The sequence below is a fragment of the Agrilus planipennis genome, unplaced genomic scaffold, assembly GCF_000699045.2.
Source record: "Agrilus planipennis isolate EAB-ADULT unplaced genomic scaffold, Apla_2.0 scaffold250, whole genome shotgun sequence".
NCBI lineage: Eukaryota > Metazoa > Arthropoda > Insecta > Coleoptera > Buprestidae > Agrilus > Agrilus planipennis.
In genome coordinates, this window is record NW_020438989.1 from 290,381 (window position 1) to 315,975 (window position 25,595).

The following is a 25,595-nucleotide window of genomic DNA, read 5'->3' on the forward strand; positions in this document are numbered from 1 at the left end:
TTCATCACGATAACGCACCAGCGCACACGTCAATCGTTGCGACGGCTAAAATCAACGATCTAAAGTTTGAATTGATGCCGCACCCTCCTTACTCTCCAGACCTAGCCCCGAGTGACTATTTTCTGTTCCCTAATCTCAAAAAATGGCTTGGCGGTAAGAGATTTGCGGACAATGAAGAAGTAATCGAAGCTGTAAATGGTTATTTTGAGGAGCTTGACGAATCAGTCTATAGAGATGGCATTAATAGACTGGAACACCGCTATGAGAAATGTATCAGCCTTGGAGGAGATTATGTTGAGAAATAAAAAAAAAAAATTTTTAAAAACCTTGTTTTTCTTGGTCAGGCCGGAAACTTATCAATCCACCCTCGTACATATATTTACGTTTACAGTTATACAGTGAAAAACGGTGCGGTGTATTGAAAAATCTGTTTTCATCGTCAGTGTGCATCTCTCCGTCAGAGTGCATCTTCATAAGTAGAACTACGAATGTAGGAAACAGTGAAGAAAATGTTAATACTGTTGGTATTAGTTACTATTCCCTTCTGGATTTTCTTGATCTTGCTTTGGTATGTTAAACAGTTCCGATACATTAGAGCATTTAAACGTATTCCAGGTCCCACGCCGTGGCCCATTGTGGGAAATGCATTGGAATTTACATCTTTAAATGGTGAGTATTGATGTCACATAACAGTAGCGCGCACATTTTTTTGTTGGGGGCGTAAAGAAAGTTGATGTATATATTAGGCGGAGTAGAAAAAAAAATAAAAAAACACAATCATAAAAAAATAAAATGAAGTATATATAAATTTTATACCACATTACAAACGACAAAAGGTACATGAGCTACAAAAAATTAAATAGTTTGTTATGAAATACATACTTTGATTAAGTAACATTTTTATAATATAGCATAAAATTGTTACAATCGAAACCATGCGTATGTATCCGGATCTGTTTGGATCAATATCCGGTCTAAGCACTACCATTTTCTATCTTAACGGTATAACAAAAATGTTTTATATTTAAACAAAAGAAAGGACAATACTACCGCAACACTTCGTGTTGTTTTTAGCTACTGTATGTTTTTGATCCTGGGCAATCAAATAAAACCATTCAGTTCGGTTCAGCTAAGGTTATGTGATTACGGTAGGTAAACGAAGTAAGTGTTGCCGTAGTGCTTCTTTCTTTTGTTTATAGGAAAATGCAGTAGAAGCTCGTCGGATAATTTAATCAATATTGAAAAATTCATCACATTTATTTTACTTATATACCATAATAACCGGCAGTTTGCAATAACCATTGGATTATATACATTTACTATCACGTACATCACGTATATATATTTTTTGCATATTCACATCGCAAGCATTTCAGAAACTGAACTAACTTCGTTAGAAACGGTAGGTAGTTGACGATGGTCAACCTTGTTTTAAATGTCTATCTCTAATGATTAACTAAAATAAAATATTAATATTGATACAAAATTTTGTTTATTTATATTATATTGTCGAGAAGGTTTTAGCCCGTCAGCACCGACGTGTGCGCTACTGTCATGTATTTACTTTACTTGAGTTTAAGTGTATCTAATCTACCATCTTGACCTTTGAAAGATTTTTATATCTTTCTATCTCATGTACATTGGACAATAAACAAATATATAATTATCAAGTTTTGTTTAATCCTTATACTTTCACCAATATTCCTGTATTAGAAGGGTATTCTATACGTTTTTGTCGTTCATTCTAATATGTTATTATAAATTTGTATTTTATTTAAATTAAGTTTTTATTGTAGTTATTTACACACACATTATTAAAATTTCAATAATTCCGTTATTGAGTAATTTTAACGGGATTATTACAATTATTAATGAATAAATAACTTTTTCAGGTAGTTTTTTAAAAATTAAAACTTTTTGTTGTGAAATTGATTTACGTATAATAATTTTTTGCATGTTCAACAATTAAATAAATAAGCGGCTACTAATTAAAATACGTAAGGTTTTATTACGTCTGTTAGACGTTAAATTGTTTTTCTTCTCATATAGGTATAATTACCTGTACTACTTTATGTAGTTGTATATTTTTATTCATTAAATTAATTGTAATTCTATTAACCATAATTAGCAAAGTGCATAGTAATTGTTATTATATTTTGCTATAATTTAAGATTTTTTAAAAGTGCAAATTTAGTAAATTTTTTAAGAAATTTTTGATATTGTGTTTAAGTGTACCTTTAATAGACGTGCTGAAATTAGTAAATTACACTATAGAAATAACCAGGAGGCGGTATCTTGAAATGTCTTTTTAAAAAAAAAAGAGAGAAATAAAGAGTAAACATATCTAATTATAGTTTGTAGTCAGTTTCCGGCTTCATTAGGAAAAATAGTTAATTAATTAGTGGTAGTATGCAGATCTTTAACTTATAATACGTGATTTTGATCGTATTTGATCTAATCAACACGCTGATGAATAAGTGCGGACGGCGTGTGAACACCATTTGCAGAAATTTTCTATTTATTATTAATTTCGACAAGTCGGTATCTCCACTAAAAAAGGATCTTATAGAACATTATTGAATTCCACAATAAGTAGCAAATTTTTACAAATGGCGTTCACACGTCGTCTTTATTGATAATACAGATTTTTTGACGTGCAAGGGTTACTCCCTTGTTATTTTTAATGCTAATAAATAATAATCCAAATTTTCATTCTACTATGGATTCCGGCCGTGAAAGCCTTTGTTCTTATATTGCTATAAAGTCAATTTATTTTAATAAATTTTATAGTAATTATAATTTATTGCTGCTGTTGTGTAATGTATTCCAAGTATAGTTAAATTGGTCTTGCAAAATAAATAGGAAATAAAAATATTTCAGATGTTATACCAAAAATGGTCGAATGGAAGCAAAAGTACGGAAATTTATACAGAATGATAATAGGCTATGTACCACCCAACCTTATTATCTGTGATTACAAATTTGTGGAATTCTTATTGAGTTCAAATGTAGTTTTGGGAAAATCATTGATATATAATTTTGTACATCGATGGTTAGGAAAGGGATTATTAACTAGCACTGGTATGTATAAAAATACGAAGCTTTATAATGTTATTTAAATAAATAAGAAAAGCACTACTGGAAGTAGAAGAAAAAAATGTTTATTTTTAAAAAATACGGACTGATAAAATAAAATTCTAATTCTGTGTTTATTTAATAAAATGTAAAATATTCTAAATTATATAAAAATATTTGTGATAAACAATAACTATTGCGGACGAATTCCAACCCATGACTATAAATAATTATTTATAACCCAACAGGAAATATATATGATATAAATATTACACGATCCTAATATACAGTCCGCTTTTGTGTTGAATAAATTTCTCATACGTACAAGCCTACCCTCGTCTAGTCGTAGTATAAAATTTGGTACAATACGTATTTCAATCAACATTGTTATTTATTTAGTCTCTAAAATACTAAAAGTAAAAATTTAATCAAAAGATGCTTCAATAACTTGTTATCAGAATAAAACTTTGTAAGGGTTATGTATGATTTACAGTTCGCAAAGACCAAGAGAAGATTAAAATAGTCTTGGTCTAGCGTACCTAGTTTTGCTTGTCGACAGTATGTCTTGGCTTTGAATCGCTTATTTGAGAAACCTCGCATGTCCACAAGTTCAAATTTTGAGAAAAACTGAGAAACTATTTTATTTGAAAACAAGAACGTTAATATAAAGTGTAGGTATTTGCTGTAATGTTTTTGGTAAAAACGAAAATAATTGTCCGGTCTTGTGAGAAAAAAACTACAAAAACGATGGACATGTAGGGTTTCTAAAATAAACGCACAACTTTTTTGTGAAAAATATAGGGTTATTCGGAAAGTCATTTCGTTTTTTCCCGACAGAGGCTTTAATTGTATTCTTTTGCACCCAACTTCACATTTAAGCCGCATAATTTTTATATGCTTTGAGAGCTCATATAGCAAGGCTTGTGTGTTAAAAATTCCAATTAATTCTACGCAGTAGTTTTTGGTTGGTGCCCTTTTAAATATGGAGAGCGATAAGCAGCATTTTCGACATATCTTACTGTTTTACTACAGAAAGGGTAAAAATGCTGTTCAAGCCAGAAAGAAATTGACTGATGTGTATGGAGAAGGTGTGTTGACAGTACGCCAGTGCCAGAACTGGTTCGCTAAATTTCGATCCGGCAATTTTGATGTCGAAGATGCACCACGTTCGGGAAGGCCGGTTGAAGCTGATAAAGACGCGATAAAGGCATTAGTTGATGTGAACCGGCGAATAACAACACGTGAGATCGGATTGAGGTTAAATTTATCAAATTCAACAGTTTATGACCACTTGAAAGGCCTGGGATTATCCTCGAAGCTCGATGTATGGGTTCCCCATGTTCTCACAGAGAGAAATCTGTGTCGCCGCATTGACGTCTGCGATTCGCTTCTCAAACGTCACGAAAATGATCCGTTTTTGAAGCGCATCATCACTGGGGACGAAAAATGGGTTGTATACAACAACGTCAAACGCAAGAGGTCATGGAGCAAAAAAGATGAACCGGCTCAAACCATTTCCAAAGCCGATATTCACCAAAAAAAGGTGATGCTGTCTGTTTGGTGGGATTTTAAAGGAATCGTTTTTTTTGAGCTTTTACCGGATAACACAACGATTAATTCGGAAGTCTACTGTCATCAGCTGGACAAACTGAATGATGCACTTCAACAGAAAAGGTCAGAACTAATCAACAGGAAAGGTGTAGTGTTTCACCAAGACAACGCGAGACCTCACACAAGTTTGGTCACTCGCCAAAAGCTTTTACAGCTTGAATGGGATACAATGCTACACCCACCATATTCTCCAGACCTGGCACCATCGGATTATTATTTGTTCCGGTCACTCCAAAATTTTTTAGACGGTAAAACCTTCACCTCAAATGAGGAGGTCAAAAACCTCCTCGATCAGTTTTTTGCCAGCAAAGACCAAAAATTTTATGAGCGTGGAATTATGCTACTACCAGAAAGATGGCAAAAGGTGTTGGACCAGAACGGTCAATATATAATTTAATAATAAATCAATAAACTAGCGACCAGTCACAATACCTTTCTCCTCCTTGCTGCAGTTAAAGTGTAAAAAGTTAGACATCATACATCGGAATAGAAACTTTAGCATCTTTTCTAACACTCCGTAGACAAAGAATTGTTTTTTATAGTCTTTATTAATCAATGTATTCTCTTCGTCAATGAGATAAACGGAAAATTTGTGCACTTGAACTGACAATCAACGAAACATAATCTTTAAGCAGAAAACCCCCGTCATTTTTACTAATTTTTTTCTTTACCACGGCGAAATCCCTGTCGCATGACATGTAGGAGTGCTCCCTGATGGGGAAATATTGGTTCAAATTTTGAAATCGTCTGAGATCTGTGAAGCCTAAGCACATTGTAATAACTGAATGGTTCTTATTCTAACCTCCGCATTCGTCAAAAAAAATATGAACATACTCAATGTTGGTCGGATTTTTTTTTGTCCATACATTCCTGGTATATGTACATAAAACCTGGTTTTTCCAGTTTTAAGTTCGTTGATATTAAAAACACTGACATTTAGTTGATGCAGATAAAATGTGCCTTGAACTGGAATAACAGGGAGGGAAAGATTTTGTATGTAGTCCACGCAAATTGCTTCTACATTGGCATTTGTTTAGCATAATTCTTAAATCTACCTCATTTTGCTATAGAATTTTTTGGCTCATCTTTGGTGAATAATTTTCTCTGCCACAGCTACATGTTTAACAATGTACTGCCGTAGACTTTATTTTGTTGGAAAGCTCCTCGTAGGTACAGCAGGTGGTGGTGGTCTATCAAAAGATAACTTGAAACGTTCCTAGAATATCTTGCGGTAAAAGCTGTACTTTACAGATGATTCAGGATTGTTTGTGAGAAACAATTCGTGCATTTCCTTAACATCCAATTTTTTACTGAGGTATTGATAGTGATACTTGCCTGACCACTCTTCTAGGCTTTGCATTCCTTGGGGCATTTTTACCTCTTCTATAATGAGATGATTTTCTCAATGACAATAAGTTAGCCAAGCGCCGAAGACGGTCTACAGTGGTTTTAAAGACATTATACTTTCCCGAACTGGAACACACATAGTATTTGTATGATTTACTTTTTGATTTTACATTATTTGATCTACTCTGGGTCGTTTTTTTGAAGTTATTAAACACTCATTTAAAGCTTGTAAATATACGTCCTGTTCATTTTTCGTTTCTAGATCATAAAATTTATTAAAAATCTCTTGCCGATCACTTTCGGGAATTTTAAGAAAACAGCGTGACCTACATCTAATAGTTAAAAACGGACGTGAGATATTTTTAACAGAAACAAAAGTATTTGTCATATCGACATGGTTCACCCATTGTCCGTGCATTTACTTTGTTGCCTCTGCAATTCAGATATTCCTTGCCCTTCACTCGTGCACCTTTAACACTTCATTTCGATAAATAACTTGTTTTAGCCCCTTTTTGCATTTTTTAGGAGTAACTTCTGCAGAACAGTTCGTCTCAGACGACGACATTGTCAAAACCAAAAATTCGTAGCGTTTATTTGAGAACCGTCTCACGTCCAGAATTTGTGGGGTTTTTCAAATAAATGCAAATTTCGTACTAGCGCTGAAATGGACTTGTTATATATGTTGGACATGTGTAATTTCTTTTGAAAACTGCGTCTATTGTAAAACATCGTGTTAAACTAAAAAAAGTCGAAATGTTAAATTTATGAACATGTGCGGTTTCTCAAATAATCGATTCAAATGTCAAGACTTATTATTATACTTCATCATAGGGTCGTCAGTCATAAGACTGGTTAGACACGCACCTCCACTCTTTTCTATCCCATGCTAATCTTTGCATTTTCCTAAAACTAGAACATCCCACATCTTCAACTATTTGCGAACAGTAGTTTAACCTAGGTCTACCTCTACCCCTCCTTACTCCTGCTTCTGCCTCTAATATGTCTCTGACTATACCTTCATGTCTGAGAAGGTGTCCTACCAACCTATCTCATCTATTTCTTATTGATTTCCATAGAGTTTTCTAATATCCCTTCATTTCTAACCTTCTCTATCCACGTTATCCTCATCAACCCATATCCTTAACTATTTGCGAACAGTTATCTAATCTAGGTCTACTTTTACCCCTCCTAACTTCCGTTTCTGCCCCTAATATGTCTGACTAGACCTGCATGCATGAGAAGGTGTCCTACCAACCTATCTCGCCTACTTCTTATTGACTTCCATAGAGTCCTCTGCTTTCCTATTCTTTCTAATACCTCTTCATTTCTAATCTTATTTATCCACTGTAGCCTCATCATTTCCAACGATTTTAACCTTTTTCGCCGCGCCCATTATACAATGCACAGTGTGCATGTTTCGCACCCGTACAGCGCCCTACTCCAAACATTCATCTTTAACAACCTTTTTCGAATTTCTAAATTAACCGTTTGCGAGCACAGTAGTGACTTCTTTTTATTGAAGGCGACTCGACGCTGCACTATCCTCTGCTTTATATCCCTACTACTTCTTCCGTCCTGACTTATCTGACTTCCTAGATATCTAAAATCAGCCACTTCTTCTAATTTCTCGTCTCCTATTTTTATATTCGCACTTTCCCTTCCTTCACTTCCCCTACATACCAGTATTTTTGTTTTACTTTTATTTATTTTTAGTGTTATACTTTATGGTCTAAGAAAAATAAATTAACTTATAACATATCTGCCTTTTTTTACTATAGCGCACACAGAAAATTTAATTTAGTGTTTGTAACGAATGATAATTATGAATAGTCAGCAGCATCAGTGTAAGAAAATCCAGCTAGTCTGCTGGCTAAGGATCTTATTATGAAAATGAATTGATAACGAAAGCAGTTTTATCTGTATTTCCTTTTTTTAGGGATTCATTGGAAAAAGCACAGGAAAATTATAACCCCCGCTTTCCATTTTAAAATTCTGGAAAATTTTATAGATGTATTCGAAAAGAATTCTAATATTTTGATAAAAACACTGGAGAATGAAGTAAACAGCAAATCTTTTGATGTATATCCATATATTAAACTTATGGCTTTAGACATAATATGTGGTAAATATTACTATTGAATTAGAAGAACTAAAGGCTTCATCAATCCAGCAGTATCAATATACATTTTTGGTGATAATGTTTTTATTCAATTATTTCATCTTGTTTTTATAGAAATAAAACGAATTAAACTAATTATGTATTTTAACTATGTGCGAGTTTTTTAGAGACTGCACTGGGAACTGAAATTAATGCACAATTAGACAAAGAATCCAAATACGCAAGCAGTGTAGAAGATTTGTGCAGTTTAGTAATAAAGAGGGGAATAAACATTGTTTACAAACTTGAGTTTCTCTATCAAAGAACTAATTTATATAAGCAAGAACTTCAAGCTCTTGATGTTTTACATAGCACAACTCAATCTGTCATTAAGAATAAGAAAGCTAAAATGGGAAACAGCTCAGTAACAGATGAGACAGAAAACGAATATGGGATTAAAAAGAAATTGGCATTTTTGGATTTGTTGTTACAATCTACCATCGACGGAAGGCCATTATCAGATGCCGAACTACAGGATGAAGTTTCTACATTTATGTTTGCTGTACGTATTGTCATCTAGTACTTAAAATCCATTATAAAGTAAAATTAAACAGCAGAGGTTCCATTTAAATTATCGAGAATTCCCAACTTGTTGTGAAGATATAGAAATAGATATATTGCGAAAAAAAAAAAGGGAAAGACACCATGCTTGTGACGCATAGGTATATTCGACAGTTTTCATTTCCACCACTTTCAATGTCCTAAACCAAAAAACGAACCCCTTATTTTTTAAAATTTTCTTCATTTGACTCAGTCCGTCCCAATCCTCATTCAACAATTCATAGCATTTTTCTCGAATTGTACTATCCTTATATACTCCTAACACATTTTTCAGGCATTCTATCTTCCTGTCAGAAATCCTACACTATTGATGAGTAAAATAGGTTTTGATCTTGCAGACTTAGTCTGGATCTTGCGAAAATGCAAGACTAACACTGTATTTATACTAGCTTTATCAAGACTAAGAAAGACTAAAACCAGACCGAATATGCAAAACCAAGACTGACGAAATGAAAAATTATTACTTCTGGTGGATTTATGAGAAACTGTCTTAATCAAGTTTAATTTAAGTAGGTATTCTTTAAACAAAATATTTTTAGTATTTGAAATTTTCAGTTTGCTTTATTATTAAGAATTATTAAAGAAAAACGTAAATATCAGATTAAATGAGCAAGACCAAGACCAAGACTAGAAGATTTTGAGCAAGATCAAGACCGAATAAGCCAGACTAAGACTGCAACAGTCTTGGTCTTGGTTTTGCTTTGCTTATCACTATCTTACACCGTCTGTCGTCTTTCTTGTTTTAATATTTACAATCCCTACACTCATCCCTGTCTTAAATTTTGCTAGGAAATTTGTTTATCTCCCTCCTTCTAAACATCTTGATACTCAATACCCTTACTATTCCCTCCACAAAATCTCCCTCAGCCTCGCTACAAATCTTGACTCCTTTATTTTTCTTAGATCCTCTCCCTTTATCATTTCACTGTATTTGCTCTTCATCAATTCCCTCACGTTAAAATAAACCTGAATTTGAATTAAAGATTTGTACCTTCACCTACCTGCCGAATCGCTATATCGTATACTAAGTAAGGCCTATAACTCTTTGCTGACAGTTGGTTAAGTGGATAGCGGTTCCAGTAAAAGAGTCCCATCAAATCGTACCATTAAAAAACAGTTTTTGATAAAATGTTAGTCCTGGAATTTATACCAGTATATTTCTGGTAGGGCACAAATGGCTCTTATTATTCTAAAGTTAGTTTCTTTTATGGTTTGGAAACCTTATAGCGCCTTTCTTTACAAATTAATATTAGTAGTACTTCCAATAACCTTTTCTTTAAAAAAAGGCTAGTTTCCGTAGTGGTGGTGAACTAAACACTTGTATACCTAAGTAGAAAGAGGAGATTGTGGTAAATATTAATTAAAAATTAAAAGGAATACTCACCCCTAATTACCACAAAAAAAAACTTTATTTGAGCGGACACGTGTTTCACCAACTTCATACGTGGGTATCTGTCTCGCGCTGATAAAGCCCACCTATAAAGTGTATTTTTGTGGTAATTAGGGGTGAGTCTTCCTTTTAATTTTTAACTTGTATACCTAAGAAATGCATATAATTTTTACAGAGAAAACCACAATAATCTTTTATTTTTCTGTCCCTTCGTCTATTCAACACATAACACAACTGTTATTCTCTAAGAAATCAGAAGTTGTCTTTCTTCTGGAACTGTTTATTGCAACAAAAAGAAATCACATCTCACAAATAGCTTCATTGTAATTAATAATTTTGAAATGTAGATCGAATTGTTAAAGCGTATATTATTGTCTCATGCAATCAAAATCTGATTTAATTATATGTTAAATTTCTCAAATATCGCTAACATTCTAATTTCTTATAGGGTCATGACACCACAGCTTCTGCAATCAGCTTTGTTTTGTACAATTTATCATTATACCCTGATATTCAGAATAAAGTGGTGATGGAGCAAAAACTTATATTTTCTGATAATTTTGATAGAACCTGTTCTTATTCCGATCTAAATGAAATGAAATATTTGGAAGCGGTGATAAAGGAATCATTAAGACTGTTTCCCTCGGTTCCAATGATAGGAAGGATGCATGATGAAGATATCGAATTCGGTAACGTTGACTTTTACCTGCTATGTGATAGTATTTGATAGAATATGCTCAAGTAACAAAGTTAGTTCGATAAGGTACAGCCTCTTAAAGATGCTTATATTCATCATGATAAGGGATTATCAATAAATTATATAACGCAAAATTCATAAATTACTGAGCCCCTCCCCCTTACCTATTATGTTACGTAACGCATGCTTTGTAAAAGTTTTAGGCTTGAATTTAGACATTTAAATTTTTAATAATCACCTATTACAATTCTTAATCTAGATGATCTCCCGATAATCGATTACTTGGTACGAGGTTCTTATACATATCCTTTTCGATAATACCAAAGTAAATGCAAGATTACTGAACTCAGTTTTTGTAGTGTGAATAATTATTTTGTTATTTTTGTATGATATGCTAATTATAAGTTAATGTATGTAATTTCCTTGTTTATATTTTAGATGGAATTAAGATTCCAGCCGGGACGCCCTTGATTATTTTTATTTACGGTTTAATGAGAGATCCAAAACATTTTCCGGAACCGGAAAAATTTAATCCGAATCGATTTCTCGTTAAAGGCGAAGGAAATCACTCGCCTTTTTCTTATATTCCTTTCAGTGCAGGACCAAGGAATTGTTTGGGTATGTACAATGTATTTAAAGAAGCTATGATAAATGTAACTGGGTAAATTGTACCATATAGGTACCTACCTAAAAAAAATCAAAAAGGGAACCGAACGTTTGTAATCTAAACTATTTAATAAGGTTATTGACATTATAAAAGTGCGGGGCAGCTGCAGTGATGAGCAAACGTAAGACCAAGACAAGATAGAGTTTTGGTCTTGACTTGTTTTGGTACATTTAGTCTTGGTGTTTTACAAGACTAATCGTAACGGTTGTATATAACATTACATAGTATCCATAAATTCATATTCAAGTTATTGGTACAAAGTTGGTACATCACAAATTGTTTATTTAAAACTGCAAGCTAACACCTATTTACCTACTGTCTTAGTGGGTTAATTAGCAATCGTCTAACCAGCGAAATCAATATTTATCAAAAGATAAAAGTCAAGAAGTCGAGAGTTGAATACAAGATCACGAAGATGCAGGGTGGTGAGACGGCATACCGTGTTCATTTAACCTATGATAGTTCTCTGTCATTTATACATTTCCTAATTATCTAATAAGTTGGGCTAAAATTACTAACTATAGTTAAATTGTTGACTAGTCATCCTAAATTATAAAATCGCTTTTAAACAATATTAAGGTGATTATATGCATATTCGATGCAATAAGCTCCCTTGGAAATCCGATACTATTCGTACTATTTCGAAATGTTGACTTCATTGGTTGTCATTATTTTATAAAGAGAAAATCCATTTTATGTTGTTTTTAATCTACCAAATTAGTTGATTATAGAACACCTCATACCTACATCTCATAATAGGGACTACTTAGAGACATATTAGAAGCAGAAACATACGAATGCGTAGAACGGTCAAACAATTATTTGTTTGAAATTTCGACTTGTTGAGTTGTTTGTTGTGAGAAAATATATTTTAATTGAAAGAGTTCTTTCTGGTATTCTCACTTTACACGCCAAATTAATTGCGAGCAAACTATTTTATGTAAATGATAACGATTGTTGTTTTAAATATTTAATAGTCAACACTTAACTTACACGTAGAATTAAAATAAAACTAAATAAATAAAATTAGATGTAAAAGTATAAAAGTAGGCTCTATGATTGAATATGAATTGATTGTTGCTTGTTGATACTGTTTCGATACTGATTTGATACTGACTCGATACTCTCTTGATACTGATGAAAATGTGTATTACTAATTACATAAATAGCTTCGCCAGTGGGCGTTAACAATAACATTGAGGGTGCAAGGCGACCCTGTCAGTCAGGTCAATACCCCATTTCAGGTACAGACAAAATAAGTGAATTTAAATTTGGAAATTACAGTAATATAGCGAACGTGACTTTACAAAGGAAGAAATGTTACAATAAGATAGTAGAATACATTATAAAATTTATGGTTCAAAAATACTGAGATTACTGTTTGCATTTGATAAATAATATATACCTGAAAATTGTAGCTAAATAATAAAATGAATAATAGAATTGAATTTGTATACAAATAGAAAATAATACTTAAAATTTCCGACAATAATAAAATTAGTATGCAAAATAAAATAAACCTATAGTATTGTAAAGATGCAACAGAGTATTGATCTACCCATTAGTATAAGAAGCATGATAGACTTTCACGGCCAGAATCAATGGTATCGTAGAATTATGATTCGGGCTGAACCGTGGTCTAAATAAAATGTTAGGTCTAGACGCTTCGTTGGCAAGTGTGACTGAAATCTTCAGTTCCCACGTTGTCAATGCAGTATCACTGAAGATGTCAGCCGTAATTACCGATAAAATATCTGGACTTAACAATTCATTTATCAGACCACGGCAAGTCGAACTTTCGAGTTGCAAGTTGAAATTTCAAGTTACAAGTCGAAATTTAAAAAGAAAATTATGTTTGGCTCTTCTACGCTTTCGTAGAAACAGAAGACCCAGATTAGATTACTGTTCGTAAATTGTTAAGGATGTGGGATGTTCTACTTTTAGGGAACAACGAAGATTAACTCAGGATAGCAAAAAGTGGAGGTGCGTGTCCAACCACTCTTAGGACTGATGAAATGATTAATATAAATAGCCGAGTTATTCAACGAAAGTTCAAGTTCATAAATTTTATTTTCATTTGTGCTTATTTCATGGAATTCTTCAAGCTATTATTGTTTAATTCTGTTTTATAAGGAAAATGTCGCAATAAAAGGTCAAATTTGTAATAATAACGCAATTTGTTTATATTTATTTACAAAAAAAATTTCTGATCCGCTTCTTTGTTTTGTAATTGTACAGTATTAGAATACAGGTGAGAATTTTGCGAGAAACTTACGGATGAGTCTTACTCTTGGTCTTGTTCATTTAGTCTTGGTGTTGATCTTAGTTTTGTTAAATGTGCAAAACTAAAACAACACATGACAAAAACGCGAGACCAAGCCGGTTTTTACTTATCAGTAGAAGACGATATACTGCGTGTGTATAATTTTTCTTTTGTGGAACAACTTCGGTTGAACTAGTTAATTATAGCGATGAGAAAAAATAGTCTTGATCCTACAGTTTTGTCTTTTATTGTCTTTGTTTTGCACATGAAGCACGAAAAGTGTAGTTACAAATATTTCAATTAAATTTTATGTAGGTAACAAATTGCGTTATTATTAGAAAATCGGTTCCTTTGTACAATTGAAAAATAGAGGAGAAAAGTTTGAATAAAGCCCTAAAATAAACACGAAAAAAGTGCATATTTCTTGCATTGACAATATGCAGGATAGGTAACCAAAACTTGTACTTTGTGAAATCGGACACTTGTTGAATAACTTGTCATCATATTCAGAATGTTACTGAAACTATAGGTACTTATCGTTCTTATGAGATGTGCGTGCTGTTCCATATTTAACTAAACAAAAAGAGGAAACAATTTTTTGTTCATTTTTGCGACTTTCTTCTTGAAGAATAATGATAACCAATGGTAAGGATAGATTTGAAATTGCAAGGTTACAATCGGAGAATTATGTAGCAAGATCAAGACCTGTCTTAATCCTGTGTTTGCTCATTATTAGCCTTTTAATGAAACTCTCTACGGCGTGCTGATGAGAAGTGACCTTTTACTTAACTGGGTTATGTTTTAATTGTTTGACTGATTAATTCTTTTAATTTTTTAATCTAGGTCAGAAATTTGCAATGTTAGAAATGAAGTCGGCTATTTCAAAAGTAATCCGAAGATACGAACTTCTTCCCGCTGATCCTGTACATGAACTTCTGTTATCGCTTGAAATAACACTAAGATCTTCAAATGGCATAAAGATAAGGATTCGAGAGAGGAAACAATAAAGACTTTATTTAAAATAATGGTTTACAATTATGTAGTTCAACCAATAAATGCATAGGTTTGAATTGAAAATGTGTTTTAATGCTACATACATACAAAATAAGAATTTGCCTTACAAAAAACGCTAAATATGTAAGATCTATTTATACTTTCTTCCAACACACCTACGGAAACTGTTTATTATACATATGTGATAACGTTTTTGGAATGATACAAATTGAAATTAACATTACTCAATCGCGTATTCAAATAAAAAAGGATGAAAAAAGAAAAAATTTTGATAGTTTTATATAATAAGACGGTATTTTTTTAACAACTACGACTAACTGTTAAAAATTAAATAATAAAAATANAACATTTTCCGGAACCGGAAAAATTTAATCCGAATCGATTTCTCGTTAAAGGCGAAGGAAATCACTCGCCTTTTTCTTATATTCCTTTCAGTGCAGGACCAAGGAATTGTTTGGGTATGTACAATGTATTTAAAGAAGCTATGATAAATGTAACTGGGTAAATTGTACCATATAGGTACCTACCTAAAAAAAATCAAAAAGGGAACCGAACGTTTGTAATCTAAACTATTTAATAAGGTTATTGACATTATAAAAGTGCGGGGCAGCTGCAGTGATGAGCAAACGTAAGACCAAGACAAGATAGAGTTTTGGTCTTGACTTGTTTTGGTACATTTAGTCTTGGTGTTTTACAAGACTAATCGTAACGGTTGTATATAACATTACATAGTATCCATAAATTCATATTCAAGTTATTGGTACAAAGTTGGTACATCACAAATTGTTTATTTAAAACTGCAAGCTAACACCTATTTACCTACTGTCTTAGTGGGTTAATTAGCAATCGTCTAACCAGCGAAATCAATATTTATCAAAAGATAAAAGTCAAGAAGTCGAGAGTTGAATACAAGATCACGAAGATGCAGGGTGGTGAGACGGCATACCGTGTTCATTTAACCTATGATAGTTCTCTGTCATTTATACATTTCCTAATTATCTAATAAGTTGGGCTAAAATTACTAACTATAGTTAAATTGTTGACTAGTCATCCTAAATTATAAAATCGCTTTTAAACAATATTAAGGTGATTATATGCATATTCGATGCAATAAGCTCCCTTGGAAATCCGATACTATTCGTACTATTTCGAAATGTTGACTTCATTGGTTGTCATTATTTTATAAAGAGAAAATCCATTTTATGTTGTTTTTAATCTACCAAATTAGTTGATTATAGAACACCTCATACCTACATCTCATAATAGGGACTACTTAGAGACATATTAGAAGCAGAAACATACGAATGCGTAGAACGGTCAAACAATTATTTGTTTGAAATTTCGACTTGTTGAGTTGTTTGTTGTGAGAAAATATATTTTAATTGAAAGAGTTCTTTCTGGTATTCTCACTTTACACGCCAAATTAATTGCGAGCAAACTATTTTATGTAAATGATAACGATTGTTGTTTTAAATATTTAATAGTCAACACTTAACTTACACGTAGAATTAAAATAAACTAAATAAATAAAATTAGATGTAAAAGTATAAAAGTAGGCTCTATGATTGAATATGAATTGATTGTTGCTTGTTGATACTGTTTCGATACTGATTTGATACTGACTCGATACTCTCTTGATACTGATGAAAATGTGTATTACTAATTACATAAATAGCTTCGCCAGTGGGCGTTAACAATAACATTGAGGGTGCAAGGCGACCCTGTCAGTCAGGTCAATACCCCATTTCAGGTACAGACAAAATAAGTGAATTTAAATTTGGAAATTACAGTAATATAGCGAACGTGACTTTACAAAGGAAGAAATGTTACAATAAGATAGTAGAATACATTATAAATTTTATGGTTCCAAAATACTGAGATTACTGTTTGCATTTGATAAATAATATATACCTGAAATTGTAGCTAAATAATAAAATGAATAATAGAATTGAATTTGTATACAAATAGAAAATAATACTTAAAATTTCCGACAATAATAAAATTAGTATGCAAAATAAAATAAACCTATAGTATTGTAAAGATGCAACAGAGTATTGATCTACCCATTAGTATAAGAAGCATGATAGACTTTCACGGCCAGAATCAATGGTATCGTAGAATTATGATTCGGGCTGAACCGTGGTCTAAATAAAATGTTAGGTCTAGACGCTTCGTTGGCAAGTGTGACTGAAATCTTCAGTTCCCACGTTGTCAATGCAGTATCACTGAAGATGTCAGCCGTAATTACCGATAAAATATCTGGACTTAACAATTCATTTATCAGACCACGGCAAGTCGAACTTTCGAGTTGCAAGTTGAAATTTCAAGTTACAAGTCGAAATTTAAAAAGAAAATTATGTTTGGCTCTTCTACGCTTTCGTAGAAACAGAAGACCCAGATTAGATTACTGTTCGTAAATTGTTAAGGATGTGGGATGTTCTACTTTTAGGGAACAACGAAGATTAACTCAGGATAGCAAAAAGTGGAGGTGCGTGTCCAACCACTCTTAGGACTGATGAAATGATTAATATAAATAGCCGAGTTATTCAACGAAAGTTCAAGTTCATAAATTTTATTTTCATTTGTGCTTATTTCATGGAATTCTTCAAGCTATTATTGTTTAATTCTGTTTTATAAGGAAAATGTCGCAATAAAAGGTCAAATTTGTAATAATAACGCAATTTGTTTATATTTATTTACAAAAAAAATTTCTGATCCGCTTCTTTGTTTTGTAATTGTACAGTATTAGAATACAGGTGAGAATTTTGCGAGAAACTTACGGATGAGTCTTACTCTTGGTCTTGTTCATTTAGTCTTGGTGTTGATCTTAGTTTTGTTAAATGTGCAAAACTAAAACAACACATGACAAAAACGCGAGACCAAGCCGGTTTTTACTTATCAGTAGAAGACGATATACTGCGTGTGTATAATTTTTCTTTTGTGGAACAACTTCGGTTGAACTAGTTAATTATAGCGATGAGAAAAAATAGTCTTGATCCTACAGTTTTGTCTTTTATTGTCTTTGTTTTGCACATGAAGCACGAAAAGTGTAGTTACAAATATTTCAATTAAATTTTATGTAGTTAACAAATTGCGTTATTATTAGAAAATCGGTTCCTTTGTACAATTGAAAAATAGAGGAGAAAAGTTTGAATAAAGCCCTAAAATAAACACGAAAAAAGTGCATATTTCTTGCATTGACAATATGCAGGATAGGTAACCAAAACTTGTACTTTGTGAAATCGGACACTTGTTGAATAACTTGTCATCATATTCAGAATGTTACTGAAACTATAGGTACTTATCGTTCTTATGAGATGTGCGTGCTGTTCCATATTTAACTAAACAAAAAGAGGAAACAATTTTTTGTTCATTTTTGCGACTTTCTTCTTGAAGAATAATGATAACCAATGGTAAGGATAGATTTGAAATTGCAAGGTTACAATCGGAGAATTATGTAGCAAGATCAAGACCTGTCTTAATCCTGTGTTTGCTCATTATTAGCCTTTTAATGAAACTCTCTACGGCGTGCTGATGAGAAGTGACCTTTTACTTAACTGGGTTATGTTTTAATTGTTTGACTGATTAATTCTTTTAATTTTTTAATCTAGGTCAGAAATTTGCAATGTTAGAAATGAAGTCGGCTATTTCAAAAGTAATCCGAAGATACGAACTTCTTCCCGCTGATCCTGTACATGAACTTCTGTTATCGCTTGAAATAACACTAAGATCTTCAAATGGCATAAAGATAAGGATTCGAGAGAGGAAACAATAAAGACTTTATTTAAAATAATGGTTTACAATTATGTAGTTCAACCAATAAATGCATAGGTTTGAATTGAAAATGTGTTTTAATGCTACATACATACAAAATAAGAATTTGCCTTACAAAAAACGCTAAATATGTAAGATCTATTTATACTTTCTTCCAACACACCTACGGAAACTGTTTATTATACATATGTGATAACGTTTTTGGAATGATACAAATTGAAATTAACATTACTCAATCGCGTATTCAAATAAAAAAGGATGAAAAAAGAAAAAATTTTGATAGTTTTATATAATAAGACGGTATTTTTTTAACAACTACGACTAACTGTTAAAAATTAAATAATAAAAATAAACGATTTATGAAAATGAACTGCGAGTACCGATACGAATACTTTTTACAGATGCCACTACATTACTTAGTTTAAAAAAGAATATGGTAACGCAATAAAAACAACAAGTAGGTAAGCACCTACTCATATTTTAACGTGAAACCCACATCCTCGGATATTTGCGAACAGTAATCTAATCTAAGTCTACCTCTACCCCTTCTAACTCCCCTTTCTGCCTTTAATATGTCTCTGACTAGACCTTCATGCTTGAGTAAGTGTCCTACTAACCTATCTCGCCTATTTCTTATTGACTCCGTAGATTCCTCCGTTCTCCTATTCTTTCTAATACCTCTTCATTTGTAACCTTCTCTATTTACGGTATTCTCATCATTCGCCTGTAACACCACATTTCGAACGCTTCTAATCTTTTCTTTTCCGTCGCGCCCACTGTCCATGTTTCGCACCTGTACAGCGCTGCGCTCCACACATACACCTTTAACAACCTTAATTAACCGTTCGTGAGTCCTGACTTATCTGCATTCCTAGATACCTAAAATCAGCCACTTCTTCTAATATATCGTTTCCTAGCTTTATATTCGCTCCTTCCTTACTTTTTCTTCCATTGCATACCAGTATTATACAAATTAAGTATCACTATTCTATTTTTATAACTTATCCCTACATTTTTAAGTAGGTATATTTGATATCTTGTTCCATTTAACACAGTCAAAAGATTTTTTTAGAAATACAATTTCATCCCCATAGGAAAGAATAAAATCGAACAATTTTAAGTATTACCCTTTGGAAGACGTTCCTGTATTATTTATAAAGTACCTATTATACGTATTCTTGAGAGAATGTGTATGCAGTCTGTGCGAAACAATCCGATCAGTATTGACCAAAGTACACTTTTTCGACGAAATTTCTAGTGAATTTGAGAATATGTGCTTTTTGTATATTTACTATTCACATTCTAGTAATTTTAATTTGCTATTGACTGTTACTTATTCTTTTGAAGCGAAGGTTATATTTTATTGTTTAACATTCAGCAGGAAGTAAATATTTTACGTGTTATTACTTAATACATAATAATAATTTGGTTCCTATTTGTTTCTAATATGGGCGCAGTTTAAATGTACTGACAGATTTTCGCTCGGCCTTATTAGATAGTTCTTAAAAATGAGTAGGTATAATAATCACTAATGATAATGGCTAATTGGTTTTTTCGAATTTTAGTACGAAATGATATCTTAGAAATAAAGTGAAATCATTACCAATATCTAATCAATAGAGGTCATTATCATCCATCATCAAAAGGTCGTCAGTCCTAAGACAAACCTGAGCTAATCTTTGCATTTCCCCAAAACTATAACAACCCACATCCTTATCCATTTACGAACAGTCATCTAATCTAGGTCTACCTTTACTCCTCTTAACTCCTGTTCTGCCTCCAATATGGTTCAATAGAGGTACAGGAAATCAAAAACGTAGTTGTATAGAATTAAAAATTCTAAGAAATGTAGCGTTTTTTCCAATGGATCCCCGATATTCTAAGAAATTTGTAAAGTCGAAAAACGAAAGTTGTAGATACTAAAAATATCTATCGATTTATTTTTTGTCGTTATTATTACTGCAGTACTTTTCAGGGTACCTATATCGAAAAAAAATCGTTTTCGGCGTAGCTTTTGCAATTTAACGTTTTTTAACTTGCTACTCTGTAAATACAGCCCTTGGTAAGCTATAAAAGTATCCTTTTTGGAAATTATAAAATATTGAAAATTTTTCAGATCGTTTTTTCGAAAATCGGCTCCTCTATCTCAAGAAAAGGTTCGACGCAAAACATTTTGGGCTTCTTTAAGGGTTGTACTTTCACGGTAAAAAAGAGTAGCAAGGATTTTATTGGTATAAGTGTACATTTTTTAGAATATTCGAGAAATCGTGAATCCATTGCAAAAAATGCTGTTTTTTACAATTTTTAGTTCTATACGACCATAGTTTTTTATTTCATGTTGGTACTTTCGGAAAATTTAACATGGACCGTTCCCTATTTATTGAACTATAAGCACATTACAACGAATGCGGCGTAAGTATACTAATCAGAGGTTCCCAGACTTTTCTGGGTCATGGCCCTTTTGTTATAAATACAGAGAAGGGGGTCAATGGGAATACCTAAGAAAAAGCTAAATCTTCTTAAACTCAAATACAATGATTTCTTGATTCTGGTTTCGTTGTTGTTCCATGGAACGCTGTACTTGTAAGACTATAACGGCAACTAGGGAACGGTACCGTCCCCGATGGGGATATATATATATATATATATGTTGCCGGAAATGTATGAAATTTAGTTATTATATATATTTCTAAAATTGCTCAACTTCGACCAAAAACAGCATCGCATTAACATTGTTAAGGAACTGTTAGATTCTGTCCTCGAAGACCCAAATTTGCTCCATAGGGTTATAACTGGTGACGAATCATCGGTGTATGGTTATGACGTGGAAACCAAAGCTCACTCATCCCAAATGAAGCTGCCGCACGAGCCAAGACCGAAAAAAGCTCACCAAGTTAGGTCAAATGTGAAGGTTTTGCTTACAGTTTTCTTCGATTGCAGGGGCGTGGCGCATCATGACTTCTGTCACAGGGTAGAACGGTCAATAAGAAATATTACCTGCAAGTTATGCCCAAAAATTGGCTTTTGCACCATGATAACGCCCCTGTTCACACATCGTTTCTTGTGGGCGAATTTTTGTCCAAAAACAACACATTAATAATACCGCGTCACCATACTCCTCAAATGACTTTTTCTTGTTCCCGTAACTGAAGAGGTCCTAGAAAGGACGACGCTACGCTACGATTGAGGAGATAAAGACGGCATCGAAGGAGGAGCTAATGCTTAGAGGATTGGGAAAAACGTTGGCACACGTGTATAATATCTGATGGGAATTACTTTGAAGGAGACGAAATGAATATTCATGAATATATAAATAATTTTTGAAAAACATAAAATTTGCGATACATTTTGAACAGACCTCCTATGTAATACATTAGTCTTCATGTTATCATGCGAATTCCAAGTTGCATGCGAGTTTTGAAACACGAGACTTATTAAAACTATGTATAATGTAGGTACCTACCACAGGTAATACTTATCCGAATGTGTTTGTATGTTAATGTTAATAGTAATAGATATAATACGACAGAATTGATACATTTAATAATAATTCGAACGTATTACAAACCAGTTCGTTTACATAATAATTTGTAGTGAAAAATAAATGAACAAGAGTAATTGTTATCTTTTAAATTGGACCGGTGAATATTTTAAATTCCGAGTTTATCATGTTTCATTTCCATTTACTCATGTATTTCATTTATTTTCACTTTCAAATAAAAAGTAATTAAGATTTGGTTAAAATTTTGAAAACATTTTAATGAATTGCATTATACAAGAAAGATAATTATATCAGTTGTAGTTATATATATATAAATTTGTCTTTTGGGGTGAGCGGTGTGCGAAAAGCATTCTACTATCTACCTACACCAGCGGTTGGGGAACCGGGGTAAATTACCCCAAATGGGGTAAAAATGAAATTTTTGGGGGTAAAAATGAAACTTTTGTGAGTAAAAAGTATATATTTTTAATTTGCTATTTTATAAACCTGTTAGTATTTTTTTCAACTTAAACAATTTAGCGACATATGCAGGCCACGCCATCTCACTCCCCACCACTAAGTGTTCAACATCAAACAACATCATTTCTCCAAAATAAAAAATATTTTTTATGGGGGCTATATATAAAATTTAAACTAGTTTTTTCGTCTAATAATACAAGAAAAATATCATATGAATTACAAAATAACAAGAAATTATCATTTACTTATATTTTCTTTGGGGCAAATTTTTTTTCCTCAACTGTATATTACATATATTACTATTATTACCGTTATGTATTACTAGGTATTACATTGATAAATTGAATAAATGATGTCTAAATTAAATTTTTAGTTATTGTTTTCTTTTGAAAATTATCATGGGGGCTATAATATGAAAGATGCTAAAAAGAGGCGATTTCGTTTTTTTTGTAGATTGATACTTCTACTTTCAAAATCTGTTTGTAAAATTAAAATCACACGAACGAGAGATCATTGAGACTATGTATATGTATAAAATGGTGACTATCAATCCTCGATTGAAGTCTACAATAAAAATTAAAAGGTACTTTTGTAAATTTCAATAAACTTTATTAAAGTTGTATTAAAATTGTGCTGTGTGGCGAAACAGTTGTCAAGTTTCATAAAGTTTATTGAGATTTAAAACTGCTATTTATTTTTTATCAGGTGGATTCGCTGAAACAAGAAGGTACGACAAACACCAAATTGCTATTGTGGAAAAACTATTTATCCAACAATGACTACATATAAAGTGATGCAGTTTACTTTCATTTCCTGCAATCCCATCAACCGTACAACTACAATTACAATGGAGATACCAACGTTTATATCCAAGTTTTTCAATTTATCTCCATATTCTTTGTTAATATTGATTCGCTCAAGTCAGTGAAGGCCTCAAATTGTAGGTTTTTTTCAGTTTCTACAATTTATAAAATCCGTATTTCGGACGACTAAAATATAGTCTCGGTATTGATTTTGGTCTTACTTATTCGGCGTAAGTCTTGTTTTTGCTAATATAGTTTCCGTCTTGGTCTTTAATCTGATAGTTATGGTTTTTTTTTAATAATTTTTCTATGCACAAATTTTTCTATACACAAACACAATTATTTTAAATGCCGAAATTTTCTGTCATACATACGAGCTTGCCATAACTGTTGAAAAAAATAGTGTCGATAGCTGTGGGAGTCATAAAAACTCGAAAAATTACCCTTCCTCTAACGCATAAATTGACCTTTTAACGAAAAAAATACTACAAAGGACTTCAAAGAAGTAAAAATTAATTTGTCTATATTTCAACCATATGTTATTCAGACATAGGAAAAAGGAACACTTACTGCGAGGTCATTTTTGTAGATCATTTTTTCCAAACAATGGTAAAGTTTCTTTTGAAGTGAAACTCTTTTACGCACGATAAAGTAAGTTCATTTCATGTGAGTTTCTATGTAACGAAATCATGCAACGGATGTCCCCCGCTGTACTCGGCCACGTAGTCGAGTTCGTAGTGGGGATCGCTTGAGCCGTGAGTGCGCTTCAATGCAACGTTCGTTACAGGCAACTCCGGCATGTATAGTGTATAATTTAAATTCATAGTGAACAAATAATACCATTAATCCAATTCCTTAACCCCTATCTCGGTATGTTTGTGTGTTTGAAGAAGTTTAAATTCAGTAGCGTGTTGTATAATTACACATTGTATATTTTGTTGTTTTATATATTTATTGTTAAATTATAACAAAGCAAATTGAAAATTTCGAATACAAAAAATGCTTTGTTCCAAGAAAAGGATATATTAAAATTGCTTCAAATAGTTTAGCACATAAATCAACCGGAAGTAATAATTTTTCATTTAGTCTTGCGTATTTGGTTTTGGTCTTGTCTTGTTCATTTGGTCTTGGTCTTGCTGGTATAAAGACAGTCTTAGATAAGTCCTCGAGTTGCGAAAATGCTAGATCAAGACCAAGACTAAGACCAATCACTCATCACTATTCTCCGACCATACACAAACGTTTTTATGTTTCCTACTAATATCCCACATTATTTCTGATATATGTATTAGGATAGATTAAATTTCTTACGAAAATTTACATTTACTTCTTTCGATTACTGTGTACTCTTTGACTAATCTCAAGTAGTTTAACTTACTAACGACTTTAACTTCATCAGGTTTTCGACACTTCTAATTATTGTGTGGAAATATAAGGAAAACGTGCCGTTAAACTTGAGAGGATGGGTTCTCCAAATTGACGAGTTGTTTATAAGGTGTTTCGAGTATTAAATTCTGATGCATTTCCTACTGTAATTAGTCCAGGCAATAAGAGCGGGTGAGTGGAAAAAATTATTTGGATTAAATTCTATTACGTTTATTAAATTTTATTAGCCAGACCTCCTATGTAATACATTAGTCTTCATGTTATCATGCGAATTCCAAGTTGCATGCGAGTTTTGAAACACGAGACTTATTAAAACTATGTATAATGTAGGTACCTACCACAGGTAATACTTATCCGAATGTGTTTGTATGTTAATGTTAATAGTAATAGATATAATACGACAGAATTGATACATTTAATAATAATTCGAACGTATTACAAACCAGTTCGTTTACATAATAATTTGTAGTGAAAAATAAATGAACAAGAGTAATTGTTATCTTTTAAATTGGACCGGTGAATATTTTAAATTCCGAGTTTATCATGTTTCATTTCCATTTACTCATGTATTTCATTTATTTTCACTTTCAAATAAAAAGTAATTAAGATTTGGTTAAAATTTTGAAAACATTTTAATGAATTGCATTATACAAGAAAGATAATTATATCAGTTGTAGTTATATATATATAAATTTGTCTTTTGGGGTGAGCGGTGTGCGAAAAGCATTCTACTATCTACCTACACCAGCGGTTGGGGAACCGGGGTAAATTACCCCAAATGGGGTAAAAATGAAATTTTTGTGAGTAAAAATGAAACTTTTGTGAGTAAAAAGTATATATCTTTAATTTGCTATTTTATAAACCTGTTAGTATTTTTTTCAACTTAAA

The 25,595-nt window shown here is 32.3% G+C and overlaps 1 protein-coding gene across 2 annotated transcripts; it reads left to right on the top strand.

Annotated features, from left to right (window-relative positions):
- Nucleotides 1–424: 424 nt before the first annotated feature.
- LOC108740599 (cytochrome P450 4d2) lies at nucleotides 425–18,628 on the top strand. Of its 2 annotated transcripts, XM_025975668.1 has the most exons (8): nucleotides 425–669; nucleotides 2,881–3,081; nucleotides 7,970–8,155; nucleotides 8,320–8,693; nucleotides 10,591–10,831; nucleotides 11,278–11,346; nucleotides 15,131–15,241; nucleotides 18,395–18,628. In XM_025975668.1, the coding sequence occupies exons 1-8, from the start codon at nucleotides 510–512 to the stop codon at nucleotides 18,556–18,558; spliced, it is 1,506 nt and encodes a 501-aa protein (XP_025831453.1). In that variant the 5' UTR covers nucleotides 425–509; the 3' UTR covers nucleotides 18,559–18,628. The 2 variants fall into 2 exon arrangements, with proteins under 2 accessions (XP_025831453.1, XP_025831452.1); XM_025975667.1 differs by lacking the exons at nucleotides 15,131–15,241; nucleotides 18,395–18,628 and adding an exon at nucleotides 14,613–14,846 and having other exon boundaries at nucleotides 11,278–11,457.
- The last annotated feature ends 6,967 nt before the right edge of the window (nucleotides 18,629–25,595 follow it).